This window comes from Ursus maritimus, unplaced genomic scaffold (genome assembly GCF_017311325.1).
Source record: "Ursus maritimus isolate PB19 unplaced genomic scaffold, ASM1731132v1 scaffold_35, whole genome shotgun sequence".
Lineage (NCBI taxonomy): Eukaryota > Metazoa > Chordata > Mammalia > Carnivora > Ursidae > Ursus > Ursus maritimus.
In genome coordinates, this window is record NW_024426119.1 from 8,896,074 (window position 1) to 8,911,079 (window position 15,006).

Sequence of the window (15,006 nt, forward strand, 5' to 3'; positions counted from 1 at the left end):
TTCTCCACACTCCAAGTGCCTCTGCAAAGAGACACTGCTCTTTTCTGGTAACTGCAAAAACATCGGTGTTCCTCATTTCATTTCAGCCCCCAAAATTTAAGCACAAGAACTGACAACTCAGGCCAACGCAGCGAATACACGTATTTAGCAAATTCCGTTGTAAACTTCGCGTTAACCGAAACTTAAACTTATTTACTTGACTCTCTATAGCACCCTCCAAGAACAAAAGCTAGATCCTGGTAGGTGGGACCTGGCAGTACCCGGAGAGGACTGGCGCGCTCTCGGCCGCAGGGCTCATCATTGGCTGAGGCACCTCAGGCACCGCCCCATGGAACGGAGGCGCTTATGGGCGGGGCCGTGCCGGGAGGTGCGTGGGCGGGGCGGGGCGGAGCGAGGCGGGCCCGTCAGGCGGGGCCGGGCCACACGAACTCCCGCCCATCGGACTCAGGATTGGCTGAGGCACAGCAGGTACCACCCACGCCGGCCCACGGCGCGCGCATGGGCGGGGCCGTCCCGTGAGACGCGTGGGGCGGGCGGGGCCGGGTTGGGCTTGGGCTTGGGGCCGGGGGTGCAGCCACTGGGCGGACCTGCTGCTTGGGTGGTGGCTGAGGGATGGCGAATGTGCGGGTGGCCGTGAGGGTCCGGCCCCTCAGCAAGAGGTGAGTCTGGGAGGGAGGGGGCGCCTGAGGCGTCAAAAGAGCTGAGAGGAGGGTGAGGTCTCCGCCTCTCCCTCAAGTGATTCTGGCGCGGAGAAGTCAGACACAAAGTGGCCCAGGGGGCCAGGGTCCGGAAACCTTAAAGGCCTGCCGGGACAAAGCCGTTGGGCGAGCTTTCGGATCGTGTCCTGGGGTACAGAGGTTCTTGGATTGCGTCAGGGGTGGGGTGCGCTCTGTCCGTGTCGCTGGAGCCCTGTGAGCAGGAGTTTTGGGGTACAGCGGCTCAAGTCTTTATGCACGAGTTGGGCCTTTCTCACTGAGTTCCCTGAGCAGGGCTGGGAAAGGACGCGGGGAGAGGGGCGGTCAGTCTCCTCTCCTTGGCTCTGGAGTACCTGTGGGGACTGAGAGTTGCGTGTGTTCCTGGGCGCACATGGGTTTCTCTTCCGAGATGCGGAGAGAGCCAGCTTGTAAGGTGTGAGAGGGAAACTGGGGCCCAGGGAGATCGTGCTTTCATCAACTGTGAAGTAGAAGGAAGTTACTCTAATCCTTTCCTCAGCGTGGTCAGTGCGCGTTTCCTCATGCGTGAGTCTGATGCAGCGCCTCTCAGCTCTTGAGGCATCCAATGTCCAGCCACATGCTTTTTTTCCCTTTTCACTGATTTTCCACTCAGGTTTGGAAAGTCAGGGAAGGGCTGGTATTTGAACTGTTTGTCTTCAAGTAATCTTTATGCCGAATGTGGCGCTCGAACTCACCACCCCAAGGTCAAGAGTCAGATGCTCTACAACTGAGCCAGCCAGGTGCCCCAGAAGTGCTTTTTAAAGCGCTATTAGAGTTTGCTGACAGGTGAAGAAGGTGTAGAGAGCGCTCCGTAGAAAGGACACTGAGAACAAAGAACTTAAGCTGTTAGAAAACAGAAAAGTTTTGGTTGTTTGGTGAGAGGGAGACAAAGCTGGCAGAATGTAGCTTTATATATATAGTGGAATTATTTGGGAGGTTTAAAAATTTCCAGGACATAAGATGGCTTGAAAATTGGACAGAAGGATCAAAAAATGCATTGTCCCCCATAACAATTCGGTACTAGCAGGGATTATATTTGTCCCTGATATGGTGGTGATTTGTTTTGAGAAGTCATGCAACTGACAGAATAATGAGGAGAGCGATGGGATGAGGGAAGGAAACAGAAGAACAGAAAAGAAAGTAGGAAAAAGACAAAAGAGATACGTGGAGAAAGAAGGAAAGCAGCACATGCCTGGACTGCTGTGTTTAGATTGGTAAGTGGTTTATGACATCTGGCTTCTACATTACTGGATGTGGTTACTTAGGGTTGAGTAGTTTTCATAGAAGTATGCCACCTTGGAGGTAGCCTCTAGTGGATCTTCTGGCAAAACTGTTCTTTTAGGGTTCTCAGGATAATTACCTTGGCCACTCCTGATACTAATTTCTTGATTCCTTGAGAGCTAGGAATTTATAATAATGTGGATTAGATTAAGAAAATGGTGTTGAAATTGAGTTACTTGCAGCCACAGTAGAGAGCAATTTATCTCATCAAACAAAAGTGAGGGGGAAAGAAAGGCACAAAAGCTTGTTTACTTTCAGTCAGGTTAAGAACCTTCAGCATCAAGAAGTAGAATGCCAATACTGCGGATACCCAGGTGTGAGTAGGTTATACCAGGCTGAAGATTCAGGAGCAAACATGGATAAACACAGTGTGGCCACTCCCCACCCCCCAGCTAAGAAGTCTAGACCACTCCTGTCTCCTCAGAGAAGCCTACAGAGATGCAGCTATACTCCAGTGTTTGTTAACTTCCACCATCTTTGCTGAAGCTCATCTGAATGTAGGGACTCTACTACTTATATGGTTTGTTCAACCTTCAAATAAGTCTTTGGCACAGATTCAGTTAATAATCATTGGATCTGATGTTGTAATATTTTTCCAGATGAGAAAATGGTCTTGTTTAAGGTCTAAAAGTAGGTTAAGTTTCTATTCAATAGACCAGGCTGCTCCTTCCTTCTGAGATTACAGAAAAGTTGTACTTCTTGATCAAATGCCTGTTTGCTTAGTAGGACTAGAACTGACCATCAGTAAAATGATAATGTGGAACATTCCCTCCCTACTCCTCATAGTTTCCCATAATTAGAAAGCCTGTAGCTCATTATATGTTGCTGTCCCTTGGTCTGTCCAAAATCATTCATCATTAAGAGAACATGTTCTCTTTTACCAATGTTGTAGGCTTTGGAACACTCCCCACTGTCCTGTCAAAAAAAAAAAAATTTTTTTTTTTAAAGATTTTTTAAATTTATTTGAGAGAGAGAGAAAGCACAAGCAGGGCGAGCAGCAGGGAGAGGGAGAAGCAGGCTCCCCGCTGAGCATGGAGCCCAATGTGGGGCTCTATCCTAGGACCCCGGGATCATGACCAGAGCCAAAGGCAGACGCTTAACAAGTGAGCCTCCCAGGCACCCCTGCCCTGTCAAAATTTACTGTTCATATACTATATTCCCTTTCTGTGTGGGGTGTGTGTGTGTTTTAATCTGTGAAATAGGATAACTACTTCAATGGTTTTTTTATGAAGATTAAATGAAAGAAAACATTAAAAGTACTTAGGGCTTGTCTTAAGTGTCCAGTAAAGTGTTAGCTATATAATTTTTAACTGTTTTTTATTACTGCTTATACTTAGCTGTCTATTTTTTTTTTAAGTTTTACAAATGAATAGATAATAAATGGTCATGGCTTGCTTATTTTCCCTTCTAGGACAGTGATTCTTAAATTATAGTATGCATAGAGTCCACCTAGGGATTTTGTTAAAATGCAACTTGGTTTTGTTTTGTTTTGTTTTTTACCTCCCTCCCCCCCATAATGCAACTTGTTAATAGGAGTTCGAACTAATAAGCCCCACCATCTCATGTAATTCCGATGAAGGTAGCCTGTGGACCACACTTTGAGAAACATTGTTCTAGAGGTAAATGTGTAACTGACAATTTATCCCTATGCAAAGGGAAATTCATCTTAAGGAATGAATGCCGGAGGCAAGTGGTAGTAGTGCCACTCTGCCGTGTGTAAGGCTCCATTTCTGCAGACTTTCATTGAACTCTGTGTGACCAGCTCCCCAGTTGAGGTTGGTGCCCTTTCTTTCTGTTCTGTTCAATTTTAATTTTCCCTCATTTTGTTTTAGAATAGCTTGGAATCACTAGGTTACCAATGGCAGTGGTCCAGGCCAGGAAGGAGCAGCATCTTACCCTTATAGTCTGTATCTTTCCTCCAAGAAGTCAAATTCAAGACACTTCTTTTCGGTCTGCTTTATGTGAAAGAGTCTTAGATGAATCCTCAAGAAAGGGCATACTTAAAAAAATTAGATGATTTGGAAAAATTATTGCATCATTTTTTCTTATTTTCTTTATTGTCCAAATTTACTATAGTCTGTGTATTACTTTTAAAGGGGGAGGAGGTATAAGAAAATCTACCTTAAAGTGGAGAAAGGTAAAGAACTGTTATCTTGTAAAATGTTAACAGCAAAGATGAAAGATTTTCTTTAAAATTGTTGAGGGCTGTGTGTGTGTGTGGGGGGGTTGTATGGTTTATGATCCTGAGTGACTAAGAATATCTCTGCTGCCTTAAATAGTATCTAGCATGAAATGTGAAATAAAGAGCATTAGGGCCTTGAGGAAATTTAAGTAACAAATGTTTTTACATGGGAGAGGGAAATTTCCTTATCCAGGGCTTTATCTCAGACTCACAGGTAAAACAAACAAACAAACAAAAAAAACCCTAAATGTAAAGACCCCTGCCTCACTGTGCCTGTCCTCCCCTCCCCAAATTCTCAAGGTCACATCCTGGGAACCATGAGGAAGGATAAAAATGAGACAGAACATGTTTTCTTAACTTTAAGGTCCCAGTCTAGGAGTAATTTAATTGATTATTTTCATTGTAGTGGAGGAAATGCTAATGAATTTAATTCTTATCTGTTAACATTCTGGCCTTGAGCACTTTAGCTAAAGGTTTTTACGTTATGAAAAAAGGTTTTATATATAGAGTGGAGTATATTCTGCTCATTTTGGGCTTCAGGTATATGGGTCATTTGGATTAAGCCCCTTAAAGTAAATTTAGGGGTTGGTTAGTTGTTAGCAGTGTTACTACATAACTGCAACATAGGAAAATTCTTGAGGATCTTGGCTCTCATTCCAATTTAGGAAGATAAAAGGATAGGATTTGGGAAATATGTTCTCAGCATCTCAACAGAGAGGACTCCAAAACCTTTCTCATTACTATCCATGCTCAAAATCCCAGAGAAAATGAGAGAGGATGCCTTGTGCACTGAGCGAAGGATACTCTCCAGAACTTCAAGCCTGATTTCTAAGGGTATGGTTAAGAGCCCAGGCTTTGTGGTCAGACAGATCTGGGTTTAAATCCCAGCTCTGCCGCTGCTTGATGTGTGACCTTGGACAAGTTACATAATTTCTCTCAGCTTCAGCCTTCCATCTGAAAAAATGAAGATACGGTAGGAAGCCGTGTCAGGAGAGTGTGTTAGTGGGAAGATTGCATAAGATGAAGTATAATATGTACTGTACCTAATACAGTGCCCAGCACATGGAGGGTGCTCAATAGGGGTAATTCTTAGCTTTTCGAGAGCCAAATTCTAATGATCCAGAGAAGCATGTCACCCAGGACAGCTACTTATAGAGACAGCAGTAGGGAAACATTTCGTCCCAGTAGCACTGATCTCAGCTTCTCTTTTCTTGATTTTTTTTTTCAAGCAATGTTTCTTCTCATATGGGTTTGGGTCTTGTTTCTAGGGAGACCAAAGAAGGGGGAAGAATTATTGTGGAAGTTGATGGCAAAGTGGCAAAAATCAGAAATTTAAAGGTAAGCCTGAAATTATACTGTTTTCTCTTTCCACTGAGGAGTTTGTATTATTACAGGGACTTCTGGGATGATGTGTATGTGAATGGGTTTAGGGTGGGAGTTTGGGAGAAGGAAGAGTTTTATACAAAGCAAGTATAAAAATAAAGCAGGAAAGAAGTATAAGGATTGTGGCCACTGCAGCCCAAGTTCTGTCAAACAGGGTGCAGCTGTTTGGAAACTGGTCACTTACTGCTTATGGGCGTCATGGCTAGTATAAGTCATGCTGGGTACATCCATGGTTGTATTTAACTCACCAGACCACCAGTTAGACTTTGTCCCAAGCCTCTCATTTGATATCACTTAATCTAGAGGCATTACTACAGATTTTAGTATGCATCAGATCCCAGAAGGGAGTCAGTCACTATCCTGAGTCGTGCTACAGATTTTCTTTCACAGATCTGACTGACCTTTGAGTCACAATTGGACAAACACTTGGAACTTCCTCCCCCACCCATCACCCCCTCCCAGGGCTGATTTCCTCCAACCCATTCCTCCATTTACCAGAATAGCGGAAGTGGAAGTGGTTCTTTCTTTCTGGTCCTTGGGGAGTGGAGAGACAGGGAAGCTGGCCTTGTGACTGCTGCTATAGACAGCTTGCAGGTGGTACTCAGCATTCATGAGAGCTGAGGAAGCTGACTTGTGCGAGTGAGGGTTATCTGGACCCCAGGCCTACCAGCCATGCCCACCCCATGATGTGATCTGTTTCCTTTTGTCAGCAGCTCTCTGCTAAAAGAGAATAGGACCTGCCAAACTTTCAATAGGCGCTCCCCAGGGACAAAAAGACCTTTTATTCTCTGCCGTCTCTTATTTATATCTCTGTTGCTTACATACCTCAAGGGCTTTGTTCTGAGAGCTGAGAGTTTTGGTTTTTTTAAGAATAAATCCTGGCCAAGATCAAACTCTAATCTGCCCCCTGCACACCTACTTAGCTGCTTACTTCCTTGAGGTCAGTTATCCCCTAAGAATTTCTTAGTCATTTTGACAGCCTCTTTCTACTATAGTTTGTGGTGGCTAGTGCTAGGGTTTGTCTATCCCTGTCCAGAGTCTAAATAGTAAGATAAAACAATGTGGCTGTAGTACTATTCTCCCCAGTACCTGGAGGTCAGTACGGTTCCAAGCTTTGACTCTACCCTCATCTACCCTGGGCAGTTGGGTTGGGCCTCACTCTTCTATTCAGTGTGCTTTCTATTTCACTGGGGGTGGATACCCAGGGACCTCTGTGAAAGCCCTAGGTTGATAGAGTTTGTCAGGCCCAGGCACTGAATTACTCATGCACTCCTGGTATCCTTTACAGAAATATTTGGAGAAATAATGATCATGATAAGAAGATGCTCAGAGAGGGAAAGGCTTTCTCGCCTAAGCTTGGTTCATATGTAGGCAGATAGGTGATAGTGTGATAGACAAATTTAATTCTCTGGAACTTTTATTTGATGAGATGAGGACAGAGTTTACTTTTTTTCTTTTTCAGGTGGATAACATAAAGATTCTCATAACCAGTCTAGGTCTCTCTAGCTATAGCAGGGACGAATCAAGTGGCACTGGCTAGATTCTGACATTATGATAGAGAAGACTCTATTCTGTGTTTGATTTTAGGTGGACAATCGACCAGATGCCTTTGGAGACTCCCGGGAGAAGGTTGTGGCATTTGGCTTTGATTACTGCTATTGTTCAGTCAACCCAGAGGACCCTCAATATGCATCTCAGGATATGGTAATGTCATATTTCTCTCACTCTCCTCAGTGTTCCATAACTGGATAATTATTGGGAAATTAACATGAAATTGGGGGCCTGGTCTTATTTTAATGCTTTGGTTAGAAACTAATAATGTTTTGATCTGAGAAGTAGTAGTGAGAGCCCATCAGAAAGAAAAAAGGAGATGGGAAAAGACTGCTTGCCTAGGGCATAGAAGTTGGCTAGGGTCCACTTAGCTTTGGGCCTCAGCATGATTCAGGTGGGTACAAGTTAGTTCAGGTAGTGTTCTTATGGCAGGTAAATGGCTTCACCTCAAACTTGGCCTGTGTTATGTATAGCAGAAGGGCCCAGGAATCCTAGAGGCTAGTATCTTTGAGTCTTAGGCTTGTGCTTGTGGTCCTAGGCTGAACATAAAAGGCCTAGACAGCTAGTCTGGCAGTCTGCAAGGTATGTAAGAGGTGAACTCTATTGACGTGCTGAGGATTGAGAGGACTAGCCAAGGCCTTCCCAGCAAGGCTGTCACCCTTCTTGTGTCTGGTAGTTCTAATTAGCTCTCTCACAAGTTTCTGAGGCAGCAGGTCTGGCTAAGTGGGTCTATAGGACTTCTCTCTGTTTCTTTTTTTCTTCTTTTTTTTAAGATGTTTTATTTGTTTATTTGAGTGACAGGAAGAGTGAGAGAACGCAAGCAGGGTGAGGGGCAGAGGGAGAAGCAGAGTTCCCGCTGAGCAGGGAGGCCCACAGGGGACTCTATCCCAGGATCCTGGGATCATGACCTGAGCCAAAGGCAGATATTTAACCGACTGAGCCACCCAGGCACCCAAGTCAGTCTATATACTTTTGAATAAAAAGCTAATGTAGGTTTTCTGCTAAGTGTTTCAGTTTTCTGTGAAGCTTTTTCTGATTATGCCAAAGAAGCAATGTTATCAAGTTTAAATGACTTAGAGGACAGTATTGATTTTTTGCTGCTGCAGACTTCTGAAGGTGATTGAATAATTTTAAATCACGGAAGTTTAACTCCCCCGTTCTTCTCGTCTGAGGGGAACATGTGGAAACAAGACCCTAGACCACTGTGGGATTTGTTGTTGTGGGCTCCTTCTGTTGTAGTATGAACACCCTATATGTGTAGTGACAATGTGTTTGCTATAAATGCTCAGCAGAGAAGGTCAGTATGGATATTACCTAGTCTCTATATTTTCTGTCCTTTGGAATACGGAGGCACTGGCAGGTACAGGCTTGTCTTTGACCTTTGATTTTTATCCTAGCACTCAAGCATATGTGAGGTGTCTGGTTCCTGGTGTTTCTATCTGTTCCACTGAGATCTACCATGAAGAACCAAGAAAGCTGATTTTCAAATAAGAGGATGGGACTCCTACATTAGTTCACAGTTGTGACTATGTATGTGTCATAGAAGACAGTGGTCTTTTTTAGTAGAAAGTGAGAGCATTCTGATCGCTATTTTAGTCCTCCCTGGCCATAGCATATCTAGTGCTATTCTTTTTTTCCTAAGATTTATTTATTTCAGAGAGAGAGAGCGCGCGTGCGCGTGTGTGTGTGTGTGTTTGCGCGTGTGCGTGCACATTCATGAGTGGGGGGAGGGGCAGAGGGAGAATCCTGGAGCAGCTCTCTGCTGAGAGGGGAGTCTGACATGGGGCTCAATCCCAGGACCCCGAGATCATGACCTGAGCTGAAGTCAAGAGTCCACTGCTTAACCAACTAAGCCACATAGGTGCCCTGTGGCTATTCTGAATACCAGAAAAATTAACCATTTTGTGTATCATTTGTTAGATCAATAATCTGGGTCAATAATGTGTGTAGACAGAAAACTACATATCTATATATGTCTCAATAAACTTGGGTGTAATTTTGGTGTGAGGCTCACATTTTACGTTTATATAGCTGAAGTATATAAAAATAATGTAGTGGGAAGCCTGAAAGTCCATAGTGGAGAGGACTTCATAAATATGGTTCTTCTTCTGTTGCCTGATTTGGAGTTCAATGGAAAGATCAAATGGGATTTAGACAGGAAGCCTGTGCAGAGAGATAAAGCCTGTATCCCCTGAGGTTTATTCTCACTTGTTTATTAATTGTCTAAGGCCCTCATCAGTCCCAACAGGAGTTAAGATAGGAGATAGCAGGAAAGGAGCCTCTGTCACAAGCTAAAGTAGGGCCAGAGATCTCTGAATGATGGCAGGATTTGGTCAGAGAGACTCATCGTTTTAACACAGAAATTGGAGCCCAGACTTAACTCTGAAGTCACCAGGGTAGGAGAGGCAGACTGCCATAAAATCACACGACGTGGGGTGGAAAGAATTTTGATGTCATCCAGTTCAACCTCTCCCAAAGTACAACAATCTTCTTTATAGCATTTGTGGTCATATTTTGGGGGTGGGGGTGGGGGTGAGTGGGGCAGTTTTATTGAAGTATAACTTAGACACAGTAAAATTCACCTTTTTAATGTAAAGTGTGCATTATTATGAGTTTTGACACAGTTGTGTAGCTATAATCAGTATATAAAACAGTGCATCTTCATGTCCCTTTGTAGTCAAACTGTTCTCCTTACGCTCAGTCCCTGGCAACTGCTAATCTGTTTGATGTCCCTACAGTTTTGTCTGTTCCCAAATACCATGTAAATATAATAGTATGTAGTCTTTTGAGTCTGGCTTGTTTCAGTTAGCATGATGTATTTGAGATTCACGTATGCTGTTGTGTGTATTATCTTATTCTGACCTTGATTCAGACTTACTTAAATCAGCTTCTTGGCCAGAAGACTCATGGCTTTGGAAGCACAGATTCTAACTGCAAAGAGCAAGGGACCAAGTTCTTGGAGGATTGTATCCCCTTTATCCCTGGGTTTCTTCCTTTTTTAAACAATTTTTTTTTAAAGATTTTTAAATTTTATTTGTCAGAGAAAGAAAGAGAGCACAAGCAAGGGGAGGGGCAGGCAGAGCGAGAAGCAGACTCCCCACTGAGCAAAGAGCCCTAATGCAGGACTCGTTCCCAGGACCCTGGGATCATGACCTGAGCCGAAGACAGAGGCTTAACCAACTGAGCCACCCAGGCATCCCCTGGGTTTCTTCCTATTGTGAGGAAAGACTGTCCTCACCCTCTGAAATACAGCACCAATTTCAGAGTATTTAAATATTAGAGGGAAAATTTCCCCCCACTGGCTATAGGGGGATTTTGGGCAACGTCATAAGCCATTGCTTGATAGATGTTGGCGAGAATGTCCTCTGTTTGGTGTTGGTGCTGCCTCATCATAGTCTCTTAGAATGTTAGAGCTCAAAGGGAACTTAGCAGTCATCTAGGCCAGGGCTTCTTAACCACAATTCTATTTTGACCAGAAAATTCTTTGCTGTGGGCATCTGTTCCGTGCAGTGGTATGTTTAGCAGCATCTCTGGCCTCTACCCACTGAATGCCAGTAGCAATCCCAATCAGGAAAATAAAAAATATTTCCATCCCTCTCATGTCCCAGATATAGCTGTTTGATTTTTATGGCATTATACAGGCAGTTAATGCCCAAGCAGGACTGGACCCATGCTTCCTATGGTAGTCTTTTCATTGCATTGTACCATTCTACCTCGCTGTTTTTATATTTATTTTATAGTCTCAGAAGATAAGTTCAAGATTAGCATTTCTTTCTTTTTTTTTGAATTATAATTTATTATTTTTTATTATGTTCAGTTAGCCACTGTATAGTACATCATTAGTTTTTGATGTAGTGTTCAATGATTCATTAGTTATGTAAAGCACCCAGTGTATTTCTTAGTGCTTTAGCACTAACCATTCCTTAGTGGTGACACACTTGATACATAAATTAGCCATCAGCAAACATGGGTCTTTAGAGAACAAGTCCGCTACTGTAAATTCTGAGAGGCAGGTTTCTTTGTTAATATATTGTTAAATATCTATAGATTTTAAATGTTTATCATTCCATTTGATCATCTCCCAAGTCTATTAAGTCCTTACTATTTATTCCATTTTATAGATAAGGAAACAGAGGTACATGAAAGTTACAAGACTTGCCCAAATCACTTAGCCGGTTAGTGATGGAGCAGGGATTCAAATCCCAAGACAAATCACAGACCCTCAAAGTTAAAAGAAATCTCAGTTAGTCTACTAGGAGACCTGGTCATCTCTTCATACATACTGTCTTATTTAATCCCTTCAATAGCCTAAAAGGTAGGAGATTTTATCCTTTTATAGTTAAGAAAATTTAGACTTAGGTTGTGTAATCTGCCCAAGTCATGCAATAAGAAATGAATCTTAGATTTGAATACAGATTATCTGAGTGCAAAGTTCATATGCTTTGCAACGCTACAGTGTAAAAAGGAAAAAAAAAAGGGTATAGGAAAAGGAAGAGATGGTAAATTAGGAAAGAGGAGAGAGGGTGAAGAGGAAAGATAGAGAAAAGACTGTAGTGAATGGAGGCTGGTAGGGGATCTTAGCACCTGTCTTGTCCATTATCCTGTGACCCTTGTCTCATTAGCTTCCCATTCTTAAGGCAGCTCATTCTTCATCTGAATTGTGTTTTTAGTCTTTGTTAATGTTTGGACTTCCAGCCAAGGCTTTTCTTCAAAATTAGTCTGTATTTTATCTGGTTATAATCTGTATAAATGTTAATCTACTTCTCCTCTGAGGTTAGACCTGGATTTTAATTCAGGGATAGCCACTTTTTAGCTGACTTACTTTAGACAAGTTACTTAAATTCTCGGAGTCCTCCTTTCTTGAGCTTGAGTTCCTGTGAGGAGGAAATGAAATAATTAAGTTCCCAGCCCAGGGCTTGGTAACCGGAGTTGATAAGGGAGGTCCTGAGTACTGTGGCTTGGTTCCGTGTTGTGATTACTTTATCACAGTACAAGAGAAATGAGGCCCATGCTTCTAAGATCTGAACTAGATTTGAAAAATCTCTTCTTTGAATCTGGTTGTGATCCCTTCTGGATCATCATGCTCCACTTGAAAAATTAACTTCCCTCCTTTCCTCCTGGTCAGGAATATCTCTTGGAGCCGGAGTTCTCTGCTTAAGTATATTGTGTTTGGGTAATTTCGTGTTTGTAAAACTTTCCATGAAGAGCATTAGCTCAGCTTTACCTAAGTAGGGCTGTAACTGGCTGTCAAAACAAGTGCAGACTGAGTCAACAGAAAGCACGTCCAGGAACAAAAAGCTATCCAGCCCTTTGTGGAAAGCAATTGCTTCTATTCTCCTGGGAATCTTTATTTTAAAATGGTCAGTTATTTGGCTGAAACACAATACCTAAAACACTTGTATCTTTTCCAGATAAAAAATCGTGTGAGTGTGCAAGAGATTTCCTTCCCATAACCACTGGATTCAAAACTGAAATTACAGCAGCAATGTGTTTGTGCTTTTGTTTTTATAATAATTAGTCTCCACCATGTACTGAACACCAAACAACACACAGTACATCCATTGCCCACCCTCAAAGAGGCCCGAAGAGGGGTGGGGATTGTGTATGTGTATGTGTGTGTGTGTTAATACATTCCTTGGTGAATATTTTCTTCAGTTCCAGACTTTAGTTTGAGGATGTTAGGAACTCTGAGAGTCTTCAGAGGAAAACCCCACATACCCCTCAAAATGATTGAAAGGCTGACTGCAGGAACCAAGAAGAAGGCCACTATCAGTATAGTACACGTTGTGTGCATCTGCATGTGATTATTTAATGAAGGGATGTTGGTTCACAGACAAGACAGGTGATAATAATGATCAAATACAGAACATGATGATTTTAACAGTTTACAGAGCATTAGAACCAGTTGGTCTTCAGTTCCATTAGGATAAAATAGAGGAAACTGCGGACGATTGTATGTGATTAGGACATCAAGAGTAAGTTGTGCAGAAATTTTGAATCCTGATATGTGACCAGGCTGTGATTAGATACTGCTGCAAAAGAAGGAGTGTTTCTCTCTGGGGATTCCAACCCATTATAAGATGAAGACAAATGATCTATTACTTCTTCAGAAAGTAAGTAGAGTGAGGTAGAGAAACGGACTGAGACCCTCATTTCTTTTGTGTGGTCTGAGCTTGCAGTGTGACTGAAGGCTTTGGAGGAAGAGTAGAGAAGGTGGAAGAGTTACTGAAACTGAGGGAGGGACCTTAGAGGGGCAAGAGGAGGGGAGCATGAAGAAGAAACTAAGAAGAAATCTGAGAGTTCACAGAGGGGGAGATGCTGTTAGGGTTATAGCACTTTTTACAGTCACTATTATTTCCATTTTCAGGATGGGAGCAGGCTCAGCACTTTGAGTAGCTTGCTTTAAGGTCATACAGCCAAGTCACAGACCCAGTATTCAAACCCTTGACCGTGTGACTCCAGAGTCTTAGCTTTCAAATGCCGCACCACACACAGCTCTGTTTATTTCTGTTATTTCCAGTGTTGCACATTTTACTTTTTTTTTTTTTTTGAGATTTTATTTTTAAGTAATCTCTACACCCAACGTGTGGGTCTCAGACTCACAACCCCCAGATCAAGAGTCACATGGTCCACCGACTGAGCCAGCTAGGCGCCCCCAGTGCCATACATTTTAAATGACCAATTAATGGTTATTGGATCAATTACTCAATTTATGGTTCAGTGGATGAAGGACGAGTTAGGACTCTGCCTTCTTGAATCTTGCTGCCTGTTTTGAGAAAGCCTCTCAGTTTCTGTAAGTTGGAGAACCACTGACGCCTATCAGTTTCTCTGTGCATCCCTTTTCCCTAATGCATGTATGTGTTAGGGGAGCTGGGGAGTGTGTGGGCGTCAAAGCATTTTCTTATGAATATTTGCAGAGTTGTGTACATTCCATCTCTAGTGCTATTTCTTCCCAACCAAGATGGAGACAGAAGTAGAAGGGAGAGAAGTTTATAAGAAAAAGCCTTTTTGTGCAGTAACTGGATGGGGCTCTGCAGGAAGGGAGGTTATCATGAGTGTTTCATTTCAGTATGTTCCTTTCCCCTGCCAGCAGCACAGCTGCTCAGCTACATAAGCATGGCCATGGGCTGGATTTTAAGGGAATAAGGTCATTCTTTTGGCTTCATCTAACACATTTTTCCCCTCTCTAGAAACTTGATTATGAATCTTTAAAAAGTAGCTTTCAAACTCATAAACGTCTGAGGAACTGAGATCCTTGAAAATGTTTGCTGCTGGTGCTGGATGCCTGTACAAAAATGAACAGCAGAAACCAAAGAAATCTTTTAAAATGCAAAAGCTTGTTTGAAGGGGCCTTTGGATTTTTTTTTTTGAAATTTTAAAAAGTAGCTTTCAAACTCATAAACGTCTGAGGAACTGAGATCCTTGAAAATGTTTGCTGCTGGTGCTGGATGCCTGTACAAAAATGAACAGCAGAAACCAAAGAAATCTTTTAAAATGCAAAAGCTTGTTTGAAGGGGCCTTTGGATTTTTTTTTTTTCCTCCCCTGTGAGCCAAGGGCTAACAGAAATTTCTGGTACTATCTGGGTCCTTGAGATCTAGGCTAGTGAGGGAGGTTATCTATAGAGGAGGCATACCCGAAGCTCCATAGTCAATTGCAGACCTGAGGCAGCCTAAGTATAAATATAAAAATATAAATAGGGTTTCCGAGACAGTTCTTGACATTACCCAGAAGTTCTCTTGCTTGCATGTGCAATGCTGACAAGTTGCCCCATACATGCACTCCCTTTACATTTGAATTTGTCCTGTTTTTGAAAGGATTGCCAATTAATTGCTTGAAAAAGAGAAGTGTGATGATGGTGCTGCTTACTTCCAGAATCTGGAAAAACTGATTTATAA

At 42.6% G+C, this 15,006-nt stretch overlaps 1 protein-coding gene across 1 annotated transcript in view; it reads left to right on the plus strand.

Moving 5' to 3' along the window:
* The first annotated feature begins 526 nt into the window (after nt 1–526).
* Nucleotides 527–15,006, plus strand: part of STARD9 (StAR related lipid transfer domain containing 9) — a 130,096-nt gene continuing 115,616 nt past the window's right edge. The window contains exons 1-3 of the mRNA XM_008702186.2: nt 527–659; nt 5,445–5,514; nt 7,147–7,263. Coding sequence (XP_008700408.2) covers nt 613–659; nt 5,445–5,514; nt 7,147–7,263 — 234 coding nt within the window. The 5' untranslated portion in view covers nt 527–612. The remainder of the gene's footprint in view (nt 660–5,444; nt 5,515–7,146; nt 7,264–15,006) is intronic.